Raw genomic sequence first — 25,008 nt, forward strand, 5'->3', positions numbered from 1 at the left:
GTAAGAAGTGGCATTCCCACGAATGCAGTATGTCCACCATTGAGAAGGAGTGTTACTCCATAATTTGGTTAATAAGAAAACTCAAACCTTATTTATGGGGAAGAAAATTCACCCTACAAACCGACCATGCACCATTGAAATGGTTGGATAATGTGAAAGGAACAAATAATAAATTGTTACGGTGGAGTTTGTCCTTGCAAGATTTCACATACGAAATCAAGCATGTTACAGGTAAAAGAAATGTTGTTGCTGATGCACTGTCTAGAGTGTCTTAAGAAGTTAAAGGTTTGTATTTATGGTTTATGCAATGTATTTAACCATAATAAGTTTGTGTTACAGTGATATATTTATGTGTATGTATATATATTGTTATGCAACTTTTAAATTATTTTTGCCCATTCTAGGATTCTAAATGGCCAAAAATAATCTTCTTTGGGTGGAAGGTGTGGAGAAGTCATAGTTATTATGTTTAATTTTAACTGTTAGAGTATGTATTTGTGTTTAGTTGACACAGTAGCTGAAACAGAAGCCATCTTGTTTCAATCCACAGTAGTGCTGTTACCAAGGAGACGGAGCTGGCTAGCTCACCAGAGGGAGAAGTGGGAGGAGCCAAGAAAAGGAAAAAGTGGGAGTTAAAAAAAAAAGAAAAAAGAAGAAGCCAGTGTGTGCGTGGCAGGAGGCTTGGCAGTCAAGAAGGGCTGAGGAGACAGGCCTGGCCAAAAAAATCTTTAGTCAAGGCAGACTAAAGGGAGCCTAGTCAAGATCTCTAGTTGGGAGGGACTAGTGATCAGGAACTTGCGTAATTGGTGGCAGCGTCAGGATTGAGTCTTCGTAATTAGATTAAACCATCCCAATTGAAGTAACGTCAGCGCAGTACTCCAAATCACATTTTATGTCCTTTCACTATAGAAAGTGGGATGATAATATATGTGAAATATTAACATTAACAATAATCACATATTTCTAATTCTATTTGTCCACTTTTTTAACATCTTGTTTCTTAAGTATAACTGTTTATATTAAACTACTGAATTTAATGCCACTCTCAGGTAAAATCAATTTATTATAACAGTGGTTCCCAATCTTTTTGACTCATGGAGCCCTTTTAAGAATCAGTTTCTATGGCAGAGCCCCTTCGATCTACCCTATATTTTACAAGTTAATGGTGTTTAGCAGTAGTGTTACAGGGGAGAAAGAAGAGATAGAAAGCAAGGGAATTTAAAGTGAAGAGATATCTAAACAATTGCACGATGTTCATACAATGGAATTGTATTTTTAAAACTTTGAAATTTACCAAATACCACCAAAACACATGATATTATCAAAACTGGCCATACTTCAAAATTCCTCAGAAGTTCAATAAATCACACCATTTGCATTACAACAGAACTAGAGTGAACTGTATTGCAACTGTAAGGCTAAATTAAGAGATAATATAAAAATAACGTATAAACGTTTAATGAGTCACCCATGATTGCATATTTTTTTCAGTTTTCTTATCTTTAGGTTCAGCTGATATAATTACAGATCTGGTCTGGTTCTGCATTTAAATGGCTTCTGTATTTTGTTTTGGTACCTGTATACGCGGAGAATTCCGCTTCACAAGAGATAAGCAGTTGAGGAAGGCAGCAAGACTAATTTTACATTCTCAGACGAGATTTTGAATTCATCTTGTAAATGCAGCCAAAACTCTGGGAGACATTGGTTTTGAAACACAATTTTTAGTTCATGTTCTTCTCCTTGATTAAATTTTACTCGAAAGTTTTAAAAAATCATTTTCATTTTTTTATCCCTTCAAGATCTGTTGCTGCAGCCCTGCAATTGTGTCTTGCCAAGGCTACGTCTTTAAAATTCTTCTGTTCATCTTGGCATGTGATAATAGATCTGTCTCTTCTATGCCCCCTTCAAAGGAATGTAGAGATGACAGCCTTTGTTGTTATCCCAACTGTCAGCCAAAACAATCCGCTTTCCCAAAACAAACCAGTCTTTCTTTCAACCTTCTTACTCACGAGGTCCTACACAAACATCTCATCTTCCAGCTTTTTAAAAAGTACTTACATTGTTTCAGATTACTTCGTCTTCTCAAAGAAGTAATTCTGTTCTTTCTTCACACAGTATATTACATCTATTTTTTTTAGTCTACATTCTTAAAAAAATCTTTGAATGTAGTCCTCACACTCTCCCATATTAATACGAAGGGCAGGAGACTCACCAGGTATTACTGAAATATTTGATTTGAAGATTTGTTTTTATCCAATAAGTCCAAAGATAGGTGAGAACAGAAAGTATGGTTTGCTGGCTTAGAGGTCATTAAAAGTGTCATGTAGCAGGGGAGCTGATATGGTTTGTTCCATAATTCCCCCCCCCCCCCCAATACACACATAAACACACACTTCTTTAGTCATTGACTGTCACTGTCCCCTGAGCTTGGTGTGGTTCTCAGATCTCTGTGAGCTCTCTCCTCGATCTCACCTTGTCCAGAGGAAAACAAATGTTTCTAAACCAGTGACAGCAATGTTACTGCTCTCTCCTTCATGAAATCCAACGAAAAAGGCATCAATTGGCTATCTTCATCTCTGGAAGTACCACCAAGGATAGTATTTTCAAGGAAGTCAAGAAGGATAAATAATATTGGCCCTATTAACACTATTGTGATGACTCATGGGCCATGTAGTCCCGTTCCTAGTGCTGTTGTGAATGATGAGGAGGAAAACTTGGGTTTTCCACCATTTCAGCTAGAAAAGGAACTATCCCAGCCAGAAATTGAGCCTTTGCACCTGCAGGAGGCTTGTCTTCCAGAAATCTGCCAAACAAGCCCTGAGTCGAGTTCTCCCCCTTTTTCGCGCCGTAATTATTATCTCCAGCAAAAAGGAGTGCAACAAGCTAATCGCAGGAGCTTGAGAATTGCAGCAAAGCATTCAGATGATTAAGCCTGCTGCCATGAGAAATTTTAGGGAGGCATACATCTGGACACAGAGATTGACTTTCGTTTCTGATTCCCCAGAGAAGTGTTCTCTGGTGGGAAAACGAGGCCTATTTAGGTTCCTTGCTCCCGAAGGAATCTTGCGGAGTCAATTCGTCAGCTACCGGAGCAGCGTGTGTGGACAGCTACTCCTGCTTCCAAGCCTTTGTTCCTGTTCCAAGCCTTCGTTCTCAGCCTTGTTTTCTCCCCGGATCTTGCCTTGTTTCCCGGACCTCGCCAAGTAATTGCCACGGATCTTGTTCTTGCTCCTCGTTTCCTTGTTGCCTTGAATCAAGCTTTGTGTTCCAAGAATCAAGTTATTTCCCAGCCTTGCTCAAGTTCATGGACTAAAGGACCTTGTCATCTCCCCTCACTTGCTTGGCAAGTGAGTGTTTCGGTTATTGGATTACAACTTTGGACCTTAATATTTCATATTGGACATTGCTTCTTTGGACTAATTTTGACCTTTCCTGAAAGGTCTACTTCTGGACTATTTCCTATACTTGTTTTTATTAACTTTATATATTTCCTTAATAAAGATATTAGATAGATTCTGGCCTCTGTGTAAGGTTATTGGTGCTCTGCAGCCTGGGTCGTGACAACTATTCTGCACTGTGAAGCATTTGCTCGGTTCTTTGCGGACAAAGTTGCTCTGATTCACTCCGGCTTTGACAGCATATTAACGGCAGCTTCCAAGGATGTAGCACGAGCACCTGCTTGTCCAGTATTGATGGATTCTTTTCAATTGGTTCAGCTCGAGGATGTGGACAAGGTGCTTGGAGAGGTGAGGTCTACCACATGCATTCTTGACCCCTGCCCATCCTGGCTGGTGAAGGAAGCAATGGGGGTGTGGCAGAGTGGGTGAAGGTGGTGATGAATGCCTCCCTTCAGGAAGGCAAATTTCCAGTGAGCCTAAAAATGGCTGTGATCAAACCGCTGTTGAAGAAGCCATTACTGGACCCCACTCAATTACACAACTTTCGGCCTATTTCCAATCTCCCTTTTTTGGGCAAGGTCATGAAACATGTGGTGGCTGCAGTACTCAAGGCATTCTTGGTAGACACTGATTATCTAGATCCGGCGCAATCTGGTTTTAGGCTCGGACATGGTACCGAGACAGCCTTGGTCGCCTTAGTAGATTATCTACGCTGGGTACTGGACAGGGGGAGTATGTCCCTGTTGGTTCTGCTGGACCTCTCAGCGGCTTTTGATATGGTATCCTTCTGGAACGCCTCGCAGGAATGGGGCTCAGAGGTACTGTTTTACAGTGGCTGGAGGGTCATTCCCAGAAGGTGTCACTGGGGGACACCTACTTGGCCCCACAACCATTGTCTTTTGGGGTCCCGCAGGGTTTAGTACTGTCCCCTATGTTGTCCCCCATGTTGTTGGAAGAGATCATCTGGAGTTTCAGGGTACGGTGTCACCTGTACGCAGATAGTGTCCAACTCTGTCACTCCTTCCCACCTGTCACTAAGGAGGCTGTTCAGGTCCTGAACTGGTGCTTGGCCACTGTGTCGGACTGGATGAGGGTGAACAAACTGAAACTGAATCCAGGCAAGACAGAAGTCCTCCTGGTTAGTCATAAGGCTGAACAGGGCATAGGGTTACAGCCTGTGTTGGACAGGGTTACACTCCTCCTGAAGACACAGGTTCGCAGCTTGGGTGTTCTCCTGGATTCATAGCTGAGCCTGGAACCCCAGGTCTCGGCAGTGGCCAGGGGAGCATTTGCACAACTAAGACTTATGTGCCAGTTGCGCCCGTTCCTTGGGAAGTCTGATTTGGCCACCGTGGCCCACGCTCTGGTTAGATCCCATTTGGATTACTGCAACACGCTCTACGTGGGGTTGCCTCTGAAGATGGTCCGGAAGCTCCAATTAGTACAACAGGCCACAGCCCGGACCGTATCTCCTCCTATGAGCCATCGAGAACCTTAAGATCGTCTGGGGAGGCCCTACTCTCGGTCCCACCTGCCTTGCAAGTGCGGCTGGTGGCGATGAGAGACAGGGCCTTCTCAGTGGTGGCTCTTCGGCTGTGGAACACCCTCCCTAGTGACATCCGGCAGGCTCCATCTCTTTTGGGCTTTAGGAAGAAACTAAAGACATGGTTATGTGTGCTAGTGTTTAATTAATCAGTTTACGGGTCGACCCAGTCTGAACTAAGGATTATGGATGAACTAAGGTTCCTAGATGAATGGATTTAAGCACTTTATATGTTCTAAGCTTTGTATACTGTTTTTATTGACTAATGTCCAATTTTTTAAAATGTGCTATGTTCTATTTTATTGTATTGTGTTATTGGCATTGAATTTAGGCAGATTTTGTAAGCCGCCTTGAGTCCCCTGAGGTGAGAAAGGCGGGGTAGAAATGCTGTAAATAAATACATATATAATAAACTAAATAACCTAGGCTCAGACCTCCTAATACCAATTTCAGCTGTGCTGATAATTTTGGAGGCAAAGCAGTCCAACAAGAAGCATGGGATGAACAGGTTTGCATGCCTGGATAATCAGAGATTTGCCTGTCGATTAAAAAAAAGATCCACAGCTATTGGGAATTGACTGGATTAGACCTGTTAGTGAGGGAGATGTCATTTTAAATGGGATTTTCATGGATGCTTCCAATGATTGTATGTCCCATATGTCCTGATTTGCAGGGGCCTTTGTTTGCAAAAACGCTGATGTTTGAGAAAGAGCTGCCACAGGGAGGTGATTACTCTCAAGGATACATTCATTAGAGTAGGACTGGCTCTAGCCAGCACTCCCCAAATTTCTCAGTCGCTTGAAGTCTATGGTTGAAACAGAGAAGCAGATAAGACTGACCCATAAACACTTTCCAATTAAGTGCTTAGGTTCAAAGACATGAAAGACCATAATTGTGCCATTGTTAGCTGCCACCTATTTGCCTTCCTGCTTGTTAAGAGTCATAGAGAAATCATAGAGAACCAATGAAAATCTGCATTTGCCAGCTTAGACCAATGAGATGATTGATTTTTGTACACCAATGAGAATGTGCTTTTAACTTTCTGTAAAAGTGATTAAAAGCCTTGCAAACTCATTTAAAGGTGCGACAGACCTTTTGTGCTGTGGGCACCCTACTTTCACCTTATTGCTTGGCCCATAATAAATAGCCATTTTAGTAAGAATCCAATTTGTGGTGTCTTGCTTGCACTGCGGCCCGGTCCTTTAAGGGGACTCCTAGGGTTGTGGAGAGTTTTCTTGGGAGTGCTGGTGAGCCCGGGGCCCCTTTAAGGAGACTCTTGAGCTTGTACAAAGGTTGCCTGGAATGCTAGTGAGCCTGTGTCCCTTCATTTGGATCACAACCCATCGGGGTATAGATAATGACCTGTTAGGATCACAACTTAATGAGATAGCAGAGTTGATTTGGTAATGGATGACTGCTGGGCATGTAGATATTAGGGTTAGGCCCTGTATTTGTCTCATCTGTTTTATCCGTGCTTCTGTACCTTACCCTTCATTTATACTGCACAATATAACAGAGCCCCCCTCCCCCACACACACAGATGAAGTGATGAAACAAAAGTGAAAGCAACACAAAACCGTTTGCATTGCTGCCATTCGTTCCTCTGCCTGCCTGCCTGCCTGCCACTTGTTGCCTCTTGCCTGCTTCAGTGCCTGCCCCGCAGCCTGTTTATTCTTTAAGCTCAGGTCTCCTTGCAGATCAAGAGGGAGAAGTCTCAGAATAAGTGGTGCCTTAAGACCCTGCCTTTAACCTTAGGTCTCCTCGCAGATCAAGAGGGAGAAGTCTCGGAATCAGTGGTGCCTTACACCCTGCCTTTAAGCCCAGGTCTCCTTATGGATCAAGAGAGAGAAGTCTCAGAATCAGTGGTGCCTTACGCCCTGCTTTTAAGCCCAGGTCTCCTCGCAGATTGAGAGGGAGATGTCTCAGAATCATTGGGATCTTAAGCCCTTAAGTTAGAGGGAGGGACCAGCAGGGAAAGAAGGAAAGTTTTTAAGATTTTATTTATAAAAAGAAAAAAAATCCCTAAAATTCGAGGATGACCCAAACCTTGCAAGAGTTGGTGGGCTAAAAGTGGTTGATATGCTCTCCGTGTGTGGCAAATTGCACCCCTCTAGCCTTAAAACTGAGGGGGAGGGGAGCGTGGGCAGCTCGCCCATTGCAGCCAATAGGACAAATGCCTTAGTATATTCGGATGGTAAAATGAAAGAGCTCATTTGTATGGGCGATGGTTTCGTAAGTGGCGGATGGACATGGGAACAGCGCCATACGAATGAAACAAACAGGAATGGTAAGCGATGTCATACAAATGCACAAGCCGATTAGAGATTTTGTTTCTATTTGATGCTTTCAGCAGACAAAGATGCAAGCAGACTTCCTTTAAATATAACAAGTTTGCTTACGTTTAGAGAGTTTGTATCTTAAACTGATAAACTTTAACAGTCCCATCATAAACTATGTTGTTTTATACAGCTCTTTTTAATAGCAGTGTACTTTCAAAGAAAACTCAAGCCTCAATAGTTTCTAGCTTCCTAACACTGCTTACTGCACTCTAACAGACTTCTATACTGAAGCTGACTCAAGGCTCAACACTGACTTCTAACAGGCTCAAGGCTCAACTGACATTTCTGTCATCCTTTTAAAACTGAACATTCTAACCCTTCACTGAGTCCGTCACATGACCTGCAGCCCCTCTCACTGCTTTAGATATATAGAGAGATGAGGTAACTGCAAACTAAATAGACATATACTTCAGGATATAAACCGACATACTAATAAAACAGACAAATATCAAATAGAAAAGCCTTAAAAATGTTGCTCTCTCCAACAACAACTAATCAGGGAAGGAAAATCAAAGAACTATGCGTGGGAGAATGGAAAATAAATGCAGAGTGAGGGGTCTACTCAAACAAGCTGTACTTCCTACATTTAGACTTTTGGAGGCAGATGTCTGTGCTGCCTCTTAAGAATTTGCCAATGTAGAGAAGGAAGCAAGAGGTAGGAAGAAATGTTAGAAGACAGTAAAGAAAAGTATCTGATGGGGTTGGTCAGATGTAAATGAGGAAAGCAGAAGTGAAGGAAGCAAAAGGAAAATGCCAAAATCAGATACAAAGCGGGGGGAGGGAGGGAGGGACAAAAAGAAAGAAAAGAAAAAAGTGGAAATCTCAGCATACCCAGACCAGACTGTTTTGTTTATTTGTTTATATATTTCCCAAAGGCATGTATTTCCATTCTTGGAACTATTAGAAAATACACTGGGAATAAAAACCCATGAAATTAATACTGAGGAGACTACAATTCTTGGTCTTGTTACCCTTTTCTCAGTTCTTTTTACAAGAATGCATACTTTGCATCCATTCAATACATGTGTTAGACTAGAGAAGACAAAATATTTATTTTCTTCAATAATTCCAATACTATTTCTTTTTTTTTTTTCCTACTCCTACTATAGTGTCAAAACCAAAGTAGTTCCTAATAGTGCAGACCTTGTAGCTCCATTCTGGAAAAAAATCTTTAAAAGAAATACAATTTGGAACTACTCTATGGCTGAATTCCATATTTTAGTACATAAAGATTATACTTTTACACCAAGCAAAACTGTAAAATCTTAAAAATGTTATTTTCCCAATTTTTTTAAAAAAATTATTTATCTTACAAAAATGGGATAAAAGATTTTTTTTTCTTATAACTTCAACATTTTCAGAAATTGTGCATCCTAGGAATAATTGGACTGCGCTGTCATCTCCTTACTCCTGCGGCCAGAACAGTCATGCCCATGAGAAAAAGTATGCAGCAAGAATAATTCAAAGTACTCTAGATTTTATTGGGAGTACAATTGAGAACATTCCACATTATGACCTATGCTAACTATAACTTATGGTATCTGCAGTACAGCGGCATCTGGAGGGCATTACAACCCCCACTGGTATACAGTATAAGTTATATTGAAGAACATAGAGAAAAAATACTGGGAAGAACTATAATTACAGGTAAGGAGAGTCCACCTGCACGTTAGACAGAAAGAGCTCTTCAACAGTGGAACTCAGTGTCTCAGAGTGTGGTAGAGGCTCCTTCTTTGGAGACTTTTGAACAGAGCCTGGATGGATATCTGTCGGAGGTGCTTTGGTTATGCTTTTCCTGCATGGCAGGGGTTTGGACTGGATAGCCCATGGGGTCTCTTTCAACTCTGTAACACCTAGAACTTGCAGCTTTTTCAAGGCTCTCTTACCTTGGGCTCCATCTAGAAGAAGAAAGTCAAGAAGTATAACAATCTTGAATACCTTTTAAATGAAAGTAAAGTATTACCAAACCTGTACTACTTTGCAGCTTGTAAGTCCGATGTCCCTCCAAGGATATGTGTTGCTTTACAGTGATGGAATTTCCATAGTGTTCTGGTCTATATGCATCTTCACCTCTGTTTCGGAGAATGATTGTAATGTCTGCAGAACTGGAATATACAGTGAATTACCAAACAGAAGTTTGCACAAACGTTCTACCCTTGTGTAAAGCCTATGTTGAGAAGCTTCTATAATGTGACCACTGAAATACACAGAAGGGGGAACAGATTTTACCCAACACCACGGACTCTACCCAGAAGACTCTCGCCACAGACTCTCCCACACATATATGCAAAAGTAAGATTAACTCAGTCCCAGGTAAGTAGGTACAGGTATAGGATTGCAATCTAAATCTGAATAATCAGGGGAAATGAAGTCCCTGATTTTTTCATGAAAACCCTGCCAAGGTTGAGGGTGGGGATCATAACTTCAATTATACTTGCAAAGTGGATAAACTGCATCATTTTACAAGACCTAAGAATGGAGCTGGGATTATGTGTTCACCAGTGTTGCTGGGATTCAATTCCAAATTTCCTACAGCCTAACTGTTGTAGTTCAGCATTTGATTCTGCCTACACCTGAGGTCAGTGGGGATTCTGGACCTGCAAGCCTGCCCGATGTTACTGGGAATTCTGGGCCTGCACATCAGCAGTTTCTTAGGGGAGAAGCCATGATTTTCTGTATACATTAGCAAGACCAAAAGGCTCTTTCGCCAGTCTGGTCAACATTGGTTTTTGAGGATACATCTCTCGCCAAGTCAAGCCTGCTAAGGGATTTCTAGTTCCATGTTTCCTGTTGCTCATGTTCCATGCTTCCAAGTTTCAAGGATTGTTCCTGAATCTCATGTTTTGGATGTATTCCTGGTTTTGGATGCTTTTCGTGTACTTTGAATTCTGTGGACTATTTCTGATATTTTGACTTTGTTTTTTATTTTGTTTTGCTAAACTGTTTTTTTATATATATTCTTCAATAAACTGCCTTGCCATTTCACCTTGGACTGGAGTGTGGTGTTAAATACTAGCCAGCATAGCCAGTGGTGAGAAATGACAAAAGCTACAATTCAACACATTTGGTTCAACATTCCACAGCCTTGCTTTAGAAAACAAAAGACATAGACAGAGGTTATTAATCCGGCTAAATATTAATCTAAATTGGCAGATTAAAAAGGAGGGGAAAGACATCATATTTCATAAGCAGATTTAGGCATATTCTAGGATTTGGCAAGCCACGCTGGCACTCTGCTAACTTGAAGCTACATTTCCCTTACAGGTGCTGAATATATCACTTCAGTTATGACAAAAGGGTGTTTCTTCATTTCTAGATCAAAATCAATGAGTGGCTGGTGCAGGCAATGGATATGTGTTCTGCCTCTATCAAGAACTTCAGAATAAATAACTTATTTTGTCTTTCCCCCAGCACATTGACCTCAAAAAGAATTCGATGATTTTGCATCTGGGGCAGAAAGTTCCTTCCCTAGTATCTGTTCTTATCCTGGTCCACTCAGCTCCAGTGCAAGACATTTATTTACCTCTGACCATCTTTCACAAATCCTTTTACAGATGAGCCTCGGTTAGTCACTATTGCTTTTCCTCCAAGGCCAACAATAAGGGCAGTGAGCACAGCACTTTTCCCACCTAAAGAAAGTGAACTAAGTTTTAATATTCTTTTTGAATATTTTGAAGTCAACTGTACATCTTCTATTGGATTCGTTTAAGCTTCTTACAAAGATATATAGCTTGCAATTGTCTCATACCAAATAAATCTAAATCCAATATATTTATGGTGGTCACACATAAGCAGTTCTTACAAATTTCTATAACTAGATTTTTATTTGGTTCTTCGATACTACTTTCAAAGAAAAGGCATCAGATATGGCCAAAATTCTGTAATTTTATCCAGGTAGTTGAATTATAGGTAAATGCTATCATAGGCTGAAGAATAAAAACAATCTCTCTTTTTTGGTGATTCTTCAAGTGCATCTACACATACAAGTTTCAATCTCCGTGCAAACCCACATTCAGAAAGTGCTAGAGTTGAAATTTTGGAAGGAGCCAGCATCCCACTGTACACACAACAGGTATATACTATTTCTTTCACAAAGCAACAATGACAAGGAACTGCTCTCATGGAAACACTACAATCGAGACATTGGATTTACCATGACAGTTCCTTCTGGGATGGCAGGAGACACAATCCACTACAATTGAGTTTAATCTCATGTGCCAGTCGGACTGGCAAAAGTTAACATGCCCTTTCAGTTGAGCTTTTAAGCCCACTTTCCCTTTTCCAACAATTTTATTATCAAACCTTAACCAACTAAACCAACCTAAATTACCCATATTTACTCAAGTGTAATGCACCATGTAATGCGAACCTCAATTTTGAAGGTGTGCATTAGAAAGAAAAAAATAGTTGTCCAATGTCTTTGGACTGCATATATTCTTCTGGACTCACAAAATCTAGTTTGTAACATTCTGTTTAAAATACTTTAAAATGATTTAGAATGAAAAATACATTCATTTTAATTAATTTCTATTTTCCTACTGTATTTATTTTCCTTGTTTTCACTAAAATCTGCTTCTACGTTAATCCTAGATGATTTATTTTCCTAGATGATTTATTTTCCTGTTGTTCATTGATAACTATATCAATGTCTTTTGTTCTCAGTTGTTGTATTACATTGTTACTTTTCCTGTATTTTCTTTAAATTCATCATGTTTCCAATTTGTATTCTAAAAATGTATTGCATTATAATTTAATTGGCTTTCTACTAAGTTATAATTGATATAATTACATTTACAGTGAAGCATTGTTAGAAAATATTAGAGATTTTATTTCATTTGCTGCAATTTCCCTAATAAGATTTTGCAGATCAAATGGTTCATTCCCTGGTCTCAAATTCATTTCAGAAATACCAGGATTTAAATTCATTTCATTGTGCTGATCTGCTCTTCTAAAGTGCTGTTCCTTGCAACTGTGCTCCTTTCCTAACTGCCTTATAATATTTGTCTCACTGATGCTGAGACATTTTGAAACATGGTCTTTACACATTGCATAAACTTTATTATATGCTCACTGTAAATATTTCTGTACTGCCTGGATGTTTACAGCTTGAGGCATTCGGCTCTAGCCCTGGAAACAGTGAGCATGCTCAGTCTGAGGACTGGTCCCAAGCAGCCTGTCCCATTTCATTATAATTGCATTTCTCAAAATGGCACATTGAAGCTGCTGAGTTGCTGGTGCTCCTGCAGCCTTTTGCTCAGATGTGAAGCTTATATTTTTACCATCCTTCTATTTCCACAATAAAATTTTGTTTTTAATTTAGAGCTCTACCTTTCCTTTCTCAACTGTCCAGATTTAATTAAAGGCCATGTTTTTAAATCTTCCACTAGATTTAAATCTTTCTCACTAGAAGACAGGAATATTTTCCTTAAGTCATGGGCTAGTGGACACATGGGCTAGTGGATATCTAAGAAGTACATTTATCTATTTTTCTGCATCCCTGATCTGTTGATACACCTTCAGTTGAGATTATCCAGCAGCAATCTTGTCAACTGTACACGGAAGATATAACAACAAAATGACAAGCATCTGCACAAACCTGAGGTACTTCTGAATAAGGCTTTGATCGGTGGGTGGATATTTGTCAAGGACTGGAATGGGTGCACTACAACCCTTCAATATCCTGGAGAACCCATTTTGTCTCCCCATTGACCCTTTCAAAATGTGGGTGTAAATGTTATTTTGCTTCATCTAGAAAATGACCAGTACCAAATTCTCATACAAACATCTGTAAGCAGCTACTGATCTTTTTTCTGCATTGGAGTAGTTTGTTCTTCTTCATATTCCTTCTGATACTGTTCCACATAAAAGTGGCTAAATGCATTAAGACATTAATATAAGGTCAATAATATGCTCTTGTTTATAAAAAATGAAAACTTACTTCCATTGTTTCCAACTATAAAATTGACATTGGATCCAAACTCAAAGGGGCCCAGCATGGAATGGCACATAAAGTTCTTTAGCTTGATACTTTCAATTATTCCAACTTCTCCTGATGTCTATAAATATATTACAAAAAAGATAGCAGTTACATTTTTACATATTGAAAAAAGTGATCACTTATCTTTTGTATACACACTAGAAATGCCAGGCTTTGTCACAATGTGCATTAGGTGATAAATGCACATCAAGACCAAACTTGTAGGTGGCTGTAAAACTTTTTATTAACATAAAAGCTTGCATGACTACCTGGAAATCTAAAATATATTTCATACCAGGATATATCAAATATATCAGATAAGTAGTAACACTTAGAAAGTTGTATTGGGCGCAAGAAACCAAAACTATCCACTTCACATCTGTTGCTTGCACAACAGGAAAGCCCTCCTCCTCCCACCCCCTCTTCTCTTGAGCTCTCTCTCTCCCTTTGGCTGCTCGAGAGAGCTTTTCTCTCCCTTGGCAGGAAGGGAGCTCGAGAGAAGAGCTTTTCTCTCCTTCAGCAGGGAGTTTGAGAGAAGAGGGCGAGGGAGGAGGGCTTTTTTCTCCCTCTTCCTCCGGCTGCCCCAGGAAGATGTGAAGGAGGAGGCGGCGGAGGGGGAGACAGACGCCGCGTCAGAGGCAGCCATGCGCATGGCGGCTCCGGGCCCTTTTCCACACGGAGCCCGCCTCACCGCCCGCCGCCTAGGAACAGCTGGTGGGAGCCTTCGAGCTCCTCAAAGGTAAACAAGGAAGGTGCGGGGGGGGGGGAGAAATTTTCCATTAAAGCTTCCTTCCGAGACTGCCTCCCTCCAGACACCTTCCTGTGGCCTCAGTTTCAAAGTTTCTCAAATGGCGCCTCTCAAGTTTGGCCTTCCTCTCTCCACCCTCCTCCATGCATGGAGTGCACAAGTCCCTTCCCTCCTTGCCACGCCCCCCCCCCCGCAGTGCGTCGGATAATACGGTGTGTTGGATAAACGGAAGTCAGATAACCGGAACTCTACTGTAGTTGTTGCAGAATTACATATTTTATTTCCTTTTCAGAAATGGGTTTTGTCTAGGTTTCTGGGAGCAGGTTCTCAACAGTTCAAAACCAGAGTACAGAAAAAATAATAAATTTCTATAGCAAGGGTTGCCCTCCAGTTGCTGCTTTGCAACTCCCATCAGTCACAGCCAACAGCAATTGACATATTCATTTCAACAACATCAAAGGATCAAATGTTATCTCCCTCTATTTTACAGGATCACTCTGCAGGGATTCAACTCCTGATACTTGATGATCTTGGCACTTCATGATCTTAGCTGTGCCCTTGTTTTAACATTTGATAAAGACCAGTAAATTAAATCCATAGGGAAGGATTTACTTTTAATCATCCAGAAACAACTTACCTATCTGCTCATCTGTTGAACTTGACTTGCTATGACCACTATTCCCTCTTTGCATATATAATCATCATTTACTTCAATTTTGTTTTTAAAATAATTGTAAAACATTACTGCAGCATTTATACGAGTAGCTTACCACCTGTGAGTGAACACTGCTGTCATTCTGCAGGTTTGACCATTCTTCTTCATTAAAATCATCATCAGAATGCTCTATGAATTCTTGCCGTGGTCTTTTGCTGGATGTTGGTGTTAAAAAGCTTCCCTCTTTCCTTTTTGCCATAACTACTAATGAAATAATCAGTTCAAAATCAAAATAAACCTCAGTTAGCACACAACTATTAAACACTTGAACCTTGCAGACCTTTTAAATCCTATTTATTTATTTTATATATTTCCTTTATTTTTATCCTGCCTTCCTCCCAATGTAGAGACTCGAGTCAGCTAACAATAAATATGGTAATATAAAATCATCACCATTTCAGTATGATAAACGTAAGCAAGCAAGAATTAAACAATTCAAAATACTGGTTAGAACTTTTCAAGTCCTTAACTTCAGGTTATTTGAGGGCCCTTCCACACAGCCCTACATCCCAGAATATCAAGGCAGATTTTATTCAGCTGTGTGGAAGGGGACTACTTCTTCACCTTCTATTCTTCCCCTTTTATTCTCCTCCACCTCCTCTTCTTTTCCCTCTTGTTCCTTTTCTCTCACTTGCCAGGAAACTTGGGGCAGGGAGAGATCTTATTAGTCCTGTGTCTCTTCTTCACTGCAGGGGCAGGGATTGCCCAAACTAGCAGTCAAGGCCTGAGGCAGAGCGTGTGTGATGACTCATGGGCCATGTAGTCCCGTTTCTAGCGCTGTTGAGACAGATGAAGAGGAAAACTTGGTTTTTCCACCGTTTCAGCCAGAATTGAAACTTTCCCAGCCAGAATTGGAGCCCTTGCACCTGCAGGTTTGCCTTCCAGAAATCTGCCAAACAAGCCCTGAGTCAGAATCTCCCCCATTTTCTCGCCGTAGTTATTATCAACAACAAAAAGGAGTTCAACAGGCTAATCGCAGAAGCCTGAGAATCGCAGCCAGGCATTCAGCTGATTAAGACTGCTTTCATGAGAACCTTTAGGGAGTCATGCATCTGGACACAGAGATTGACTTTCGGTTCTGGTTCCCCAGAGAAGTGTTCTTTGGTGGGAAAACGAGACCCTATTTAGGTTCCTTGCCCCGTAGGAATCTTGCGGAGTCAATTCGTCAGCAACTGGAGTAGGTTGTGTGTGGACAGCGCTACTCCCGCTTCCAAGCCTTCGTTCCAGTTTCCAAGCCTTCGTTCCCGTTTCCAGCCTTGTTTTGCTCCACGGACCTTGCCTTGCTTCCTAGGACTCAGCCTTGCTTTCCAGGACCTTGCCAAGTATTTACCTCGGATTTTGTCCCTGTTCCTCGTTCCTTGTTGCCTTGAATCAGGCTTTGTGTACCAAGAATCAAGCTATTTCCTCGCCTTGCCTAAGTTTCATGGACTAAAGGACCTTGTCATCTCCCCTCACTTTGCTTGACAAAGTGAGTGTTTCGGTTACTGGATTACAACTTTGGACCTTACTATTTCATATTGGACATTGTTTTCCTGGACTATATTTGACCTTTCCTGAAAGGTCATCTTCTGAACTATATTCTACACTTATTTTTATTGCCTTTACTTATTTCCTTAATAAAGATATTAGATAGATTCTGGCCTCTGTGTATGGTTATTGGTGCTCTGCAGCCTGGGTCGTGACAGCGTGATGGCTCCTCTCACTCTCCCACCCCTCCAAAGTGAGGCTATACTAAATACAAGAGACAAATGTAAGAGCAATAGGGGATCCTAGGGATCCCACAAATTAGCTGAAATCCTGGGAAATATCATGCCACTTCTCTGGCCCCTTCTACACTGCCATATAAAATCCAGATTATCTGCCTTGAACTGGATTATATGGCAGTGTAGACTCATATAATCCAGTTCAAAGCAGATGTGGATTATCTACTATGATAATCTGGATTATATGGCAGTGTAGAAGGGGCTTTGTTCACTCTGGCCCAATGGGTCCCAAACGTCTTTGGCCTGCCGCTCCCTTTCCAGAAAAAATATGACTCAGTGCCCCCTGGAAAGGGGGCGTGGCTTAGAGGGGTGGGCGTGGCTCCTGCTCAAGAGGGCGTGGCTGAGCCTCTCCCCTAGTCCAAGATGCATGGCTGCGAAGGGAGTTGGGCAGGGCCACAAATGGGCAGCCAGGACTGGGATAGGTGGAGTTACGAACGCTGAGACAGGGTTGAGCTTCAATCCCTTCCTGCGGTGCCTGCCTGGACACAGGAGGCGGGGCTAGAGGGGGCAGGGCCTCTTCCCAAGTGCCTGATGGCGCTGAACGTCTATACCCCACCCCCATGTTCTAACAAGCGCCTCAGGGGAGTATACAGACACTCTGCCCTGTCTCACACTCTTGGGAAGAGGCCCCGCCCCTACCCCTACCCTTTAGTCCTAAAAGGTCTCTCAGGAGAGATATAGAGGCTCAGCCCTGTCTCGGGCTCTTGGAAGGAGGCCCTACATCATTCCCTAGCTCTGGCCTCTGTCCCAACAAGAGCCTCAGGAGAGGTATAGATTCTCAGCCCTATCTCAGGCTCTTGGGAAGAAGCCACAGCCACTCCTCTAGCTCCGCCCCCTGTGTCCTAACAGGCGCCTCAGGTGCTCAGCCCTGTCTCCGGCACTTGGGAAGAGGGTTGTTCTATGTCTTTCGGGCTGTGTGGCCATGTTCCAGAAGTATTCTCTCCTGACATTTCACCCACATCTAGGCAAGGAAAGGAAAAAATATATGTCTGTGGAGAGTCCAGGGTGCGGCAAAAGTCCTTTGTCACTGGGAAGACAGCATTAATGTTTCAGTTAATCACCCTAATTAGCATTGGAAAGGTTTTGTCTCTTGCCTGGGGGACATCCTTTGTTCAGTCTTTAGCCATCCTTGGGGCTCCTCTGCCCTCAGTGTTGGTTCCCATCTACTGTTTTGATTTTAGAGTTTTTTAATACTGGTAGCCAGATTTTGTTCAGTTTCATGGTTTCCTCCTTTCTGTTGATGTTGTCCACATGCTTGTGGATTTCAATGGCTTTTCTGTGTAGTTTGACATGATAGTTGTTGGAGTGGTCCAGTATTTCTGTGTTTTCAAATAATATACTGTGTCCAGGTTGGTTCATCAAGTGCTCTGCTATGGCTGATTTCTCTGGTTGAGTTAGTCTGCAGTGCCTTTCATGTTCTTTGACTCTTGTTTGGGCACTGTGTTTGGTGGTCCCTACGTATACTTGTCCACAGCTGCATGGTATCCGGTAGACTCCTGCAGAGGAGAGAGGATCCCTTTTGTCTTTCGCTGACCGTAGCATTTGTTGGATTTTCTTTGTGGGTCTGTAGATAGTTTGTATGCTGTGCTTCTTCATCAGTTTGCCTATGTGGTCAGTGGTTCCCTCGATGTATAGTAAGAACACCTTTCCTCTGGGTGGATCTTTGTCTTGACTCTCATGGCTTGTTCTTGGCCTTGCAGCTCTTCTGATGTCTGTGGTGGAGTATCCAGTTTAGGTGGTTTAGTTCACCTTGGAAAGAGGGAGATGTTGACAAGCTGGAAGGCGTCCAGAGGAGGGCGACTAAAATGATTAAGGGTCTGGAGAACAAGCCCTATGAGGAGTGGCTTAAAGAGCTGGGCATGTTTAGCCTGCAGAAGAGAAGGCTGAGAGGAGACATGATAGCCATGTACAAATACATGAAGGGAAGTCATAGGGAGGAAGCTTATTTTCTGCTGCCCTGCAGACTAGGACACGGAACAATGGCTTCAAACTACAGGAAAGGAGATTCCACCTGAACATCAGGAAGAACTTCCTCACTGTGAGGGCTTTTCGACAGTGGAACTCTCTCCCCCGGACTGTGGTGGAGGCTCCTTCTTTGGAGGCTTTTAAGCAGAGACTGGATGGCCATCTGTCGGGGGTGCTTTGAATGCGATTTCCTGCTTCTTAGCGGGGGGTTGGACTGGATGGCCCATGAGGTCTCTTCCAACTCTACTATTCTATGATTCTATGAGGCCCTGCCTCTCTTCTGGGGGTGGTAGCGCCCACTTTTGGAATCACTGCTCTAGCCTTTGCTTTGTGGTGGCTTAATGGACACAAAATTTGTTTCAGGCACAAAACTATAAACAATATTGTGCATAAAATCACCTTCAGACTATGTACAGAAGGCCCCCAGTTAATCGTAACGCAAGCAACCACAACTCCCAAGCAAACAGCAAATCACTGAGGAAATAACTCCTCATTCACATAACTGTTATTATAATACAGTAAAACAGTATTGCCTGAAGTTTGTCTTTATTTGCTTTCAAATACAGTGGTTCAATATTAAGATCAGGTCAAAACAGAGTTTATGGAATGGTATAGTTAATTCTCAGTTATGTGGAACTCAGGCCCCTTCCTCACAGCTGTGTAAAATCCACATTGAACTGGATTATATGGCAGTGAAGATTCAGATAACCCAGTTCAAAGTAGATATTGTAGATGATCGCCCTTGATATTCTGGGTGATATGGTTGTGTGAACGGGCCCTCAACCAGAACTCTCAAATAATAATAATAATAATAATAATAATAATAATAATAATAAATTATTTTTCTATCCCGCCACCATCTCCCCGAAGGGACTCGGGGCAGCTAACATGGGGCTATGCCCAAAACAGAAACAAAATATAACAGTTACAATGGATATCTAGAGTTAAAAAACAAATAATCCAGGAAATAATCAAATCAAAATAAAAAAAATATTTTAAATAAAAATTAAACTCAAGTCAACGTTTAGTGTCAATGTTACATCAAATTACAGCATTTCAATAATATCAAGTCAAAACAGAGTGTGGTATAAGTAATATGAGGTACGGCATTAGGCCTATTTTTAATTGCAACTCTCAGGCAACCAGAAACTACATTCACCTGGCATCTACCAATACCCACGGATGTCGGTTAGCAAAGTCTATTATACACGTGCAGTCCCTGGATTACAAAGAAGATAGGTTCTGTAGGGGCCCTTCCACACAGCCATGTAACACAGAATATCAAGGCAAGTCATCCACAATATCAGTTTTGAATTGGGTTATCTGAGTGCCCTTCCACACAGCCATATAACACAGAATATCAAGGCAGGTCATCCACAATATCTGTTTTGAACTGGGTTATCTGGGTGCCCTTCCACACAGCCATATAACAGAATATCAAGGCAAATAATCCACAATATCTGTTTTGAACTGGGTAATCTAAATCCACACTGCCATATAATCCAGTTCAATGTGGATTATCCCTCTTGGCAGCTAAACTAGCAAATCCCAACTGGATGGCCCCCCATGAGAGTCTTCCTCCAGGAGCAAACCAACTTGTAAGTTCCACAATGCCCTACCTCACGCACAAAACTGTTTAAAGCCACAGAGAATGTGTTCACTGTTGCCCATTTTTGGTCAAAAACTATTTAGCCACTTGAGCTCCCTCTATTTTATCAGTTTAATATTTATTTATACAATATTTTTGACACAACATAATAATAATAATAATAATAATAATAATAATAATAATAATGTAGATTTTATACAGCTGCGTGGAGAGGGGCCTTGGTTTCTTCTTAAATTGAATTTGTGTGTCGGATCAGGTACATTTTAGGTGTTAACTCCAGCCAACACAAATATTTGGATAGCATAAGAGTTAACACCCTGTGGTGTTTGTTTTGCTGTCTATGCCCATGTTCAGAAGATTTCACCTCACTTTCTATCCCTGTGAGGCCTCTTCTAGGGCCCTTCCACACAGCCCTAGAATATCAAGGCAGAAAATCCAACATTATCTGAGTGTGGACTCAGATAACTAAGTTCAAAGCAGATATTGTGGGATTTTCTGCCTTGATATTCTGGGATATAGGGCTGTGTGGAAGGGCCCCTACACAGCCATATAATCCAGATTATCAAAGCAGATAATCCACATCTGCTTTGAACTGGATTATATGAGAGTCCTTCCACACAGCTGTATAAAATACACATTGGACTGGATTATATGGCAGTGTGGACTCAGATAACCCAGTTCAAAGCAGATATTGTGCATTATCTGTTTTGATATTCTAGGGGTTCTTCCACATAGCCATATAACCCAGAACACTAAGGCAGGAAATCCTACAATATCCACCCTGCCATATATTGCAGTTCAAAGCAGATAATCTGTATTTTAGATCGTAGTGTAGAAGGAGCTTGAATCTACACTGCCAGATAACCCAGCTCAACACAGATGATCTTGATTTTATATCGACATGCAGAAGTGGCCTGAATCTACACTGCCTGATAATCCAGCTCAAAGCAGATAATCTGGATTTTATATTGACGTGCAGAAGAGCCCTGAGTCTACACTGCCAGATAATCCTGCTCAAAGCTGATAATCTGGATTTTATATTACCCGGGGAGGGGGGGGGGTTAAAGGGGCCTGAGTCTATACTCCCAGACACTCGTTCAAAGCAGATAATCTGGGTTTTCTATTCCCATGTAGAAGAGGCCAGAGTCTACATTGTTGGATAATCCAGATCAAAGCAGATAATCTGGATTTTATATTGCCGTGTAGTAGAGGCCAGATAATCCAGCTAAAATCAGATAATCTGGATTTTATATTGCATTGTTAAAAGTCTACACTGCCAGATAATCCAGTTCAAAGCAGATAATCTGGTTTATATAGGCGTGTAGGAGGGGCCTTGACCTCTATGCACTAGAATAAAATAAAATCCTGAAATCCCGAGCACTTCTGGGCCCAGGAATTCGGCGTGCGTCCCATTTACAGTCACATTTTTCTATATATTGCTCTGGCCTTTAAAGAGAGGAAGAGATATATACCGAAAGCGAAACCAACCGCCGCGAAAGGCGCTGATTGGGAAGGAGAGAAAGACGTTGGGACGGTTTGGTATCTGAACGGAGGCTTCTGAGCGCGCGCTACAACCCCCTCCATCCCCCACCCCCCACTCCGCGGAAAATAAAACCGGGGCACGAGATCGAACTGCTACTAACCGTTTCTTTCCTGCGCGTCGGAGGGCGCGCGCTTTCCCTTGTGGCCTACGCGCATGTGCAGCCCCCTTCCGGTACTTGTTTCGTTTCTCTTCCTGAAGCCTGAGCGATGGAGGGATTTGTTTTTCTACCCCAGCAGCCATACATATCCCCTTCCGGTCTGAACGTCGCCATTTCTATAGAGCCAAATCTCTACAGCTGGCAATGGTTCTCAAGCTTTGGCCCGCTAGCTTCTTTCCGAACTACAACTTCTAGCGTTCCCCGCCATAGGTGACGGTGGCAGAGGCTTCTGGGAGTTGGAGTCTGAAACTCTGGCGAAGCCGTGTGTCAGGGTATAGGATTCCCGCCCAGTCGTTTCTAATTGGGAACCCGAAATGAAGCAGCAATGTCATAGGCTCCGTAGCCCCTTGGAGGTTTTCTGCCTCTCCGAACGTCACGGTGTTACGCATGCGCGGTTGGAGCCCGCTGAAATTCGAACGCGGTGGATTCTGCCCTGTAAAGGGAAGGAGCTCGGATGTCATTGATTGCACCAAAAGGGTCTGTTGCTTAAAAGAGCACAAAAGGTTTGGGTCTTTCTTGGTTTTGTTTTACTTCATCTAAAATAATTGCTCGTTTGTTATGGCTTACCAGCTGTTGCCTCAAATGCATGAAGTATAGGGTGCATCCAGGCCCCTAGCCAGGAAAAAAAAATTGGGAGGGGTTGAAACTTTCCCCCTAAGATGACTTTTCAGGTCAGTGTCTCCTGATCTGGTAGGAGATCTCAACAAGGCCCTGAAATTACCATCATTATGCAAAGGTCCTTCACAGATAATATGGTAGATCCTGAATCATTGCCCCCTCTTTAAGCCAAAACTTGTCTGCTGCAAAGGACAATCGTTTCCACAATTGGCAGAAGTTTTTTTTCTGTGTTCTTCTGCTTTCCTTTATTGTGGTGACAGGTTATATCAGGATGTTTTTCACTGTGAATTAGCAAGAAGTTTTCAGCCAAGCACAAGTTGTTCTGATAGTACAGTAGAGTCTCACTTATCCAACATAAACGGGCTGGCAGAACATTGGATATATGAATATGTTGGATAATAAGGAGGGATTAAGGAAAAGCCTATTAAACATGAAATTGGGTTATGATTTTACAAATTATGATTTTACAAATTTGGATAAGTGAGTCTTGGATAAGTGAGACTTTAATGTATTATTATTATTATTATTATTGGTTGCTAAACCATTTGTGTGATGGAGAGATGCAATAGAAATCTTCAATGGATACCAAAAAGCAAAGTACAGTAGAGTCTCACTTATCCAACATTCTGGATTATCCAACACATTTTTGTAGTCAATGTTTTCAATACATTGAAATATATTTTGGTGCTAAATTCGTAAATACAGTAATTACTACATAGCATTACTGTGTATTGAATTACTTTTCCTGTCAAATTTGTTGTATAACATGATGTTTTGGTGCTTAATTTGTAAAATCATAACCTAATTTGATGTTTAATAGGCTTTTCCTTAATTCCTTCTTATTATCCAATTTATTTGCTTATCCAAGGTTCTGCCAGCCTGTTTAGCTTGGATAAGTGAGACTCTACTGTAATAATAACTTTATTTTTGTTTCCTGCCTCCCATCTTCCCAAAGGGACTCAGGGCAGCTCACATGGGGACAAGCCCAACAACAACATAAGTTAAAACACAGATCTATAAAATTAAAACTGTAAAAATATAAAACAACATAAAATACATCACCAAAATGTAATTGGATATTCAGAGAATAAAATTGTGCAGAACTATGAATAGGGCTCTTGGGTAGTATAAGGACGATCAGGCATAAGGGCAAAAAAACAATCTCAGTAAAACATTAAAAACCTAAAATGTGAGGAACAGTAATAAAGTGCAGTAAGAATTGTAAACAGGCTGAGTATCCGAAGGGACTACTTACACAATGGTGCACTGGAACATCCACGTTTTAAGGTCTTTGCGGAAGGTAGACAGGGAAGGTGCCAGTCTGATCTTCCTGGGGAGAGAATTCTAGAGCCGAGGGGCCACCGCCTAGAAGGCCCTCTCCCTCGTCCCCACCAACCGTGCTTGAGACGGAGGTGGAAGCTAGAGAAGGGCCTCCCCAGCAGATCTGAAGGCTCGTGTGGGTTCGTAGGAGAGGAGGCGATTGTGGAGATAAGCAGGTCCTGAACCATTTAGGGATTTATTGGTGATAACCGGCACCTTGAATTGAGCCCGGAAACTTATCAGTAGCCAGTAGAGCTGCTTTAACAGGAGGGTTGACCGCCCTCTGTAGCTCGCTCCACTTATTAGTCTGGCCACCAATCTTTGTACCAACTGTAGTTTCCAAGCTGTCTTCCAATGCATCAAGCTTCTGATGAACACCTTTATCCCCTCTTCTCCTCCAAACACCACACCGTACTTATAGAGTGCACCTTTTATATGAAATGAGTAAGCAAACTGAGGAAATCTATTGAGATATTTGGGTTGAAAACTTAGATGCCTCTTCTTATCCACAGAAAATACATATCCTGGCAATGGAATCTGTGGATTTTGCACTAATTGAGCTTTCAATTGGTCATCAGAAACAGCCTTGCTCATATAAAATCCAAGGTCTACCAATGACACAGCTTCTTGTTTTTGCTCCATGGTTTCTTTGGCAGGGCTTGGATTAGATTGGTGGTTCGCAACCTTTTTTTTTTTTAAACAGACCACTTTGACCAGGGACCACTCTCCAACATTAGTACCAAAAGGGTTACGAATCAGTTTTTGGTCAATTTTCGATTTGGTTTAGTCATTTGGGGTGCCAATTAGAAAATTGCATTGGATAGACCACATCAGCTCTCGTTTCTGATCCAGAATGAATGCCATCCAGTAGTCACCATTTGCTCATCCACGGAAAACCATATTGAATAAGCCTCGGCTCTATAAGAGGGTTTCACAAGACCAGTAGCTCTCATTACAATGGTGTAGTAATGGTGAGGCCACAGACCATCTTTTAGTTCTTGCGGACCACTAGTGGTCCATGGACCACAGCTTGGGAGCCATTGGATCAGATGAACCAGTCCGTGGTAGACACCACAGTTTCCTCAGTTTTCACCTGCAATCCAGGTCAAATCCCCCCCCCCCAGCCCCACACATTAGGCTTTGCCTACCAGCTGCAAGTTAGACTAACTTGGTCACTTCCATTATGTCAGCTATTAAATGTAAATTGGTAGAAAGGTACGTAATGATAGTGTGGATGATCAAAATTTGGTGGAGATAGTATTTGCAGTTCTGGAGGGACTCTAATTTTTGCTTCTCATAGGCATGGCATGGGA

The 25,008-nt window shown here is 41.8% G+C and overlaps 2 protein-coding genes across 6 annotated transcripts in view; one reads left to right on the forward strand and one right to left on the reverse strand.

Annotated features, from left to right (window-relative positions):
• Positions 1–21,897, reverse strand: part of smc6 (structural maintenance of chromosomes 6) — a 72,799-nt gene extending 50,902 nt beyond the window's left edge. The window contains exons 1-5 of one of the 4 annotated variants that reach the window (XM_016996470.2): positions 21,701–21,897; positions 14,776–14,921; positions 13,219–13,336; positions 10,804–10,909; positions 9,249–9,385 (exon numbers count right to left, since the gene is read on the reverse strand). In XM_016996470.2, the coding sequence (XP_016851959.2) occupies positions 9,249–9,385; positions 10,804–10,909; positions 13,219–13,336; positions 14,776–14,921; positions 21,701–21,755 (562 nt within the window). In that variant the 5' untranslated portion in view covers positions 21,756–21,897. Of the gene's footprint in view, positions 1–8,925; positions 9,210–9,248; positions 9,386–10,803; positions 10,910–13,218; positions 13,337–14,775; positions 14,925–21,700 lie in introns of those variants that run through there. The other 3 variants (XM_008117278.3, XM_003215413.4, XM_016996472.2) reach the window with 3 other exon arrangements.
• Positions 21,898–22,107: 210 nt separating this feature from the next.
• The window catches only part of gen1 (GEN1 Holliday junction 5' flap endonuclease), a 45,767-nt gene continuing 42,866 nt past the window's right edge, over positions 22,108–25,008 (forward strand). For both annotated transcript variants that reach the window (XR_010007138.1, XM_008117264.3), the window contains exon 1: positions 22,108–22,260. The gene's annotated coding sequence lies outside the window, so the exon portion shown is untranslated. The remainder of the gene's footprint in view (positions 22,261–25,008) is intronic.

This window comes from Anolis carolinensis, chromosome 1 (assembly GCF_035594765.1).
Source record: "Anolis carolinensis isolate JA03-04 chromosome 1, rAnoCar3.1.pri, whole genome shotgun sequence".
Classification (NCBI taxonomy): Eukaryota; Metazoa; Chordata; class Lepidosauria; order Squamata; family Dactyloidae; genus Anolis; species Anolis carolinensis.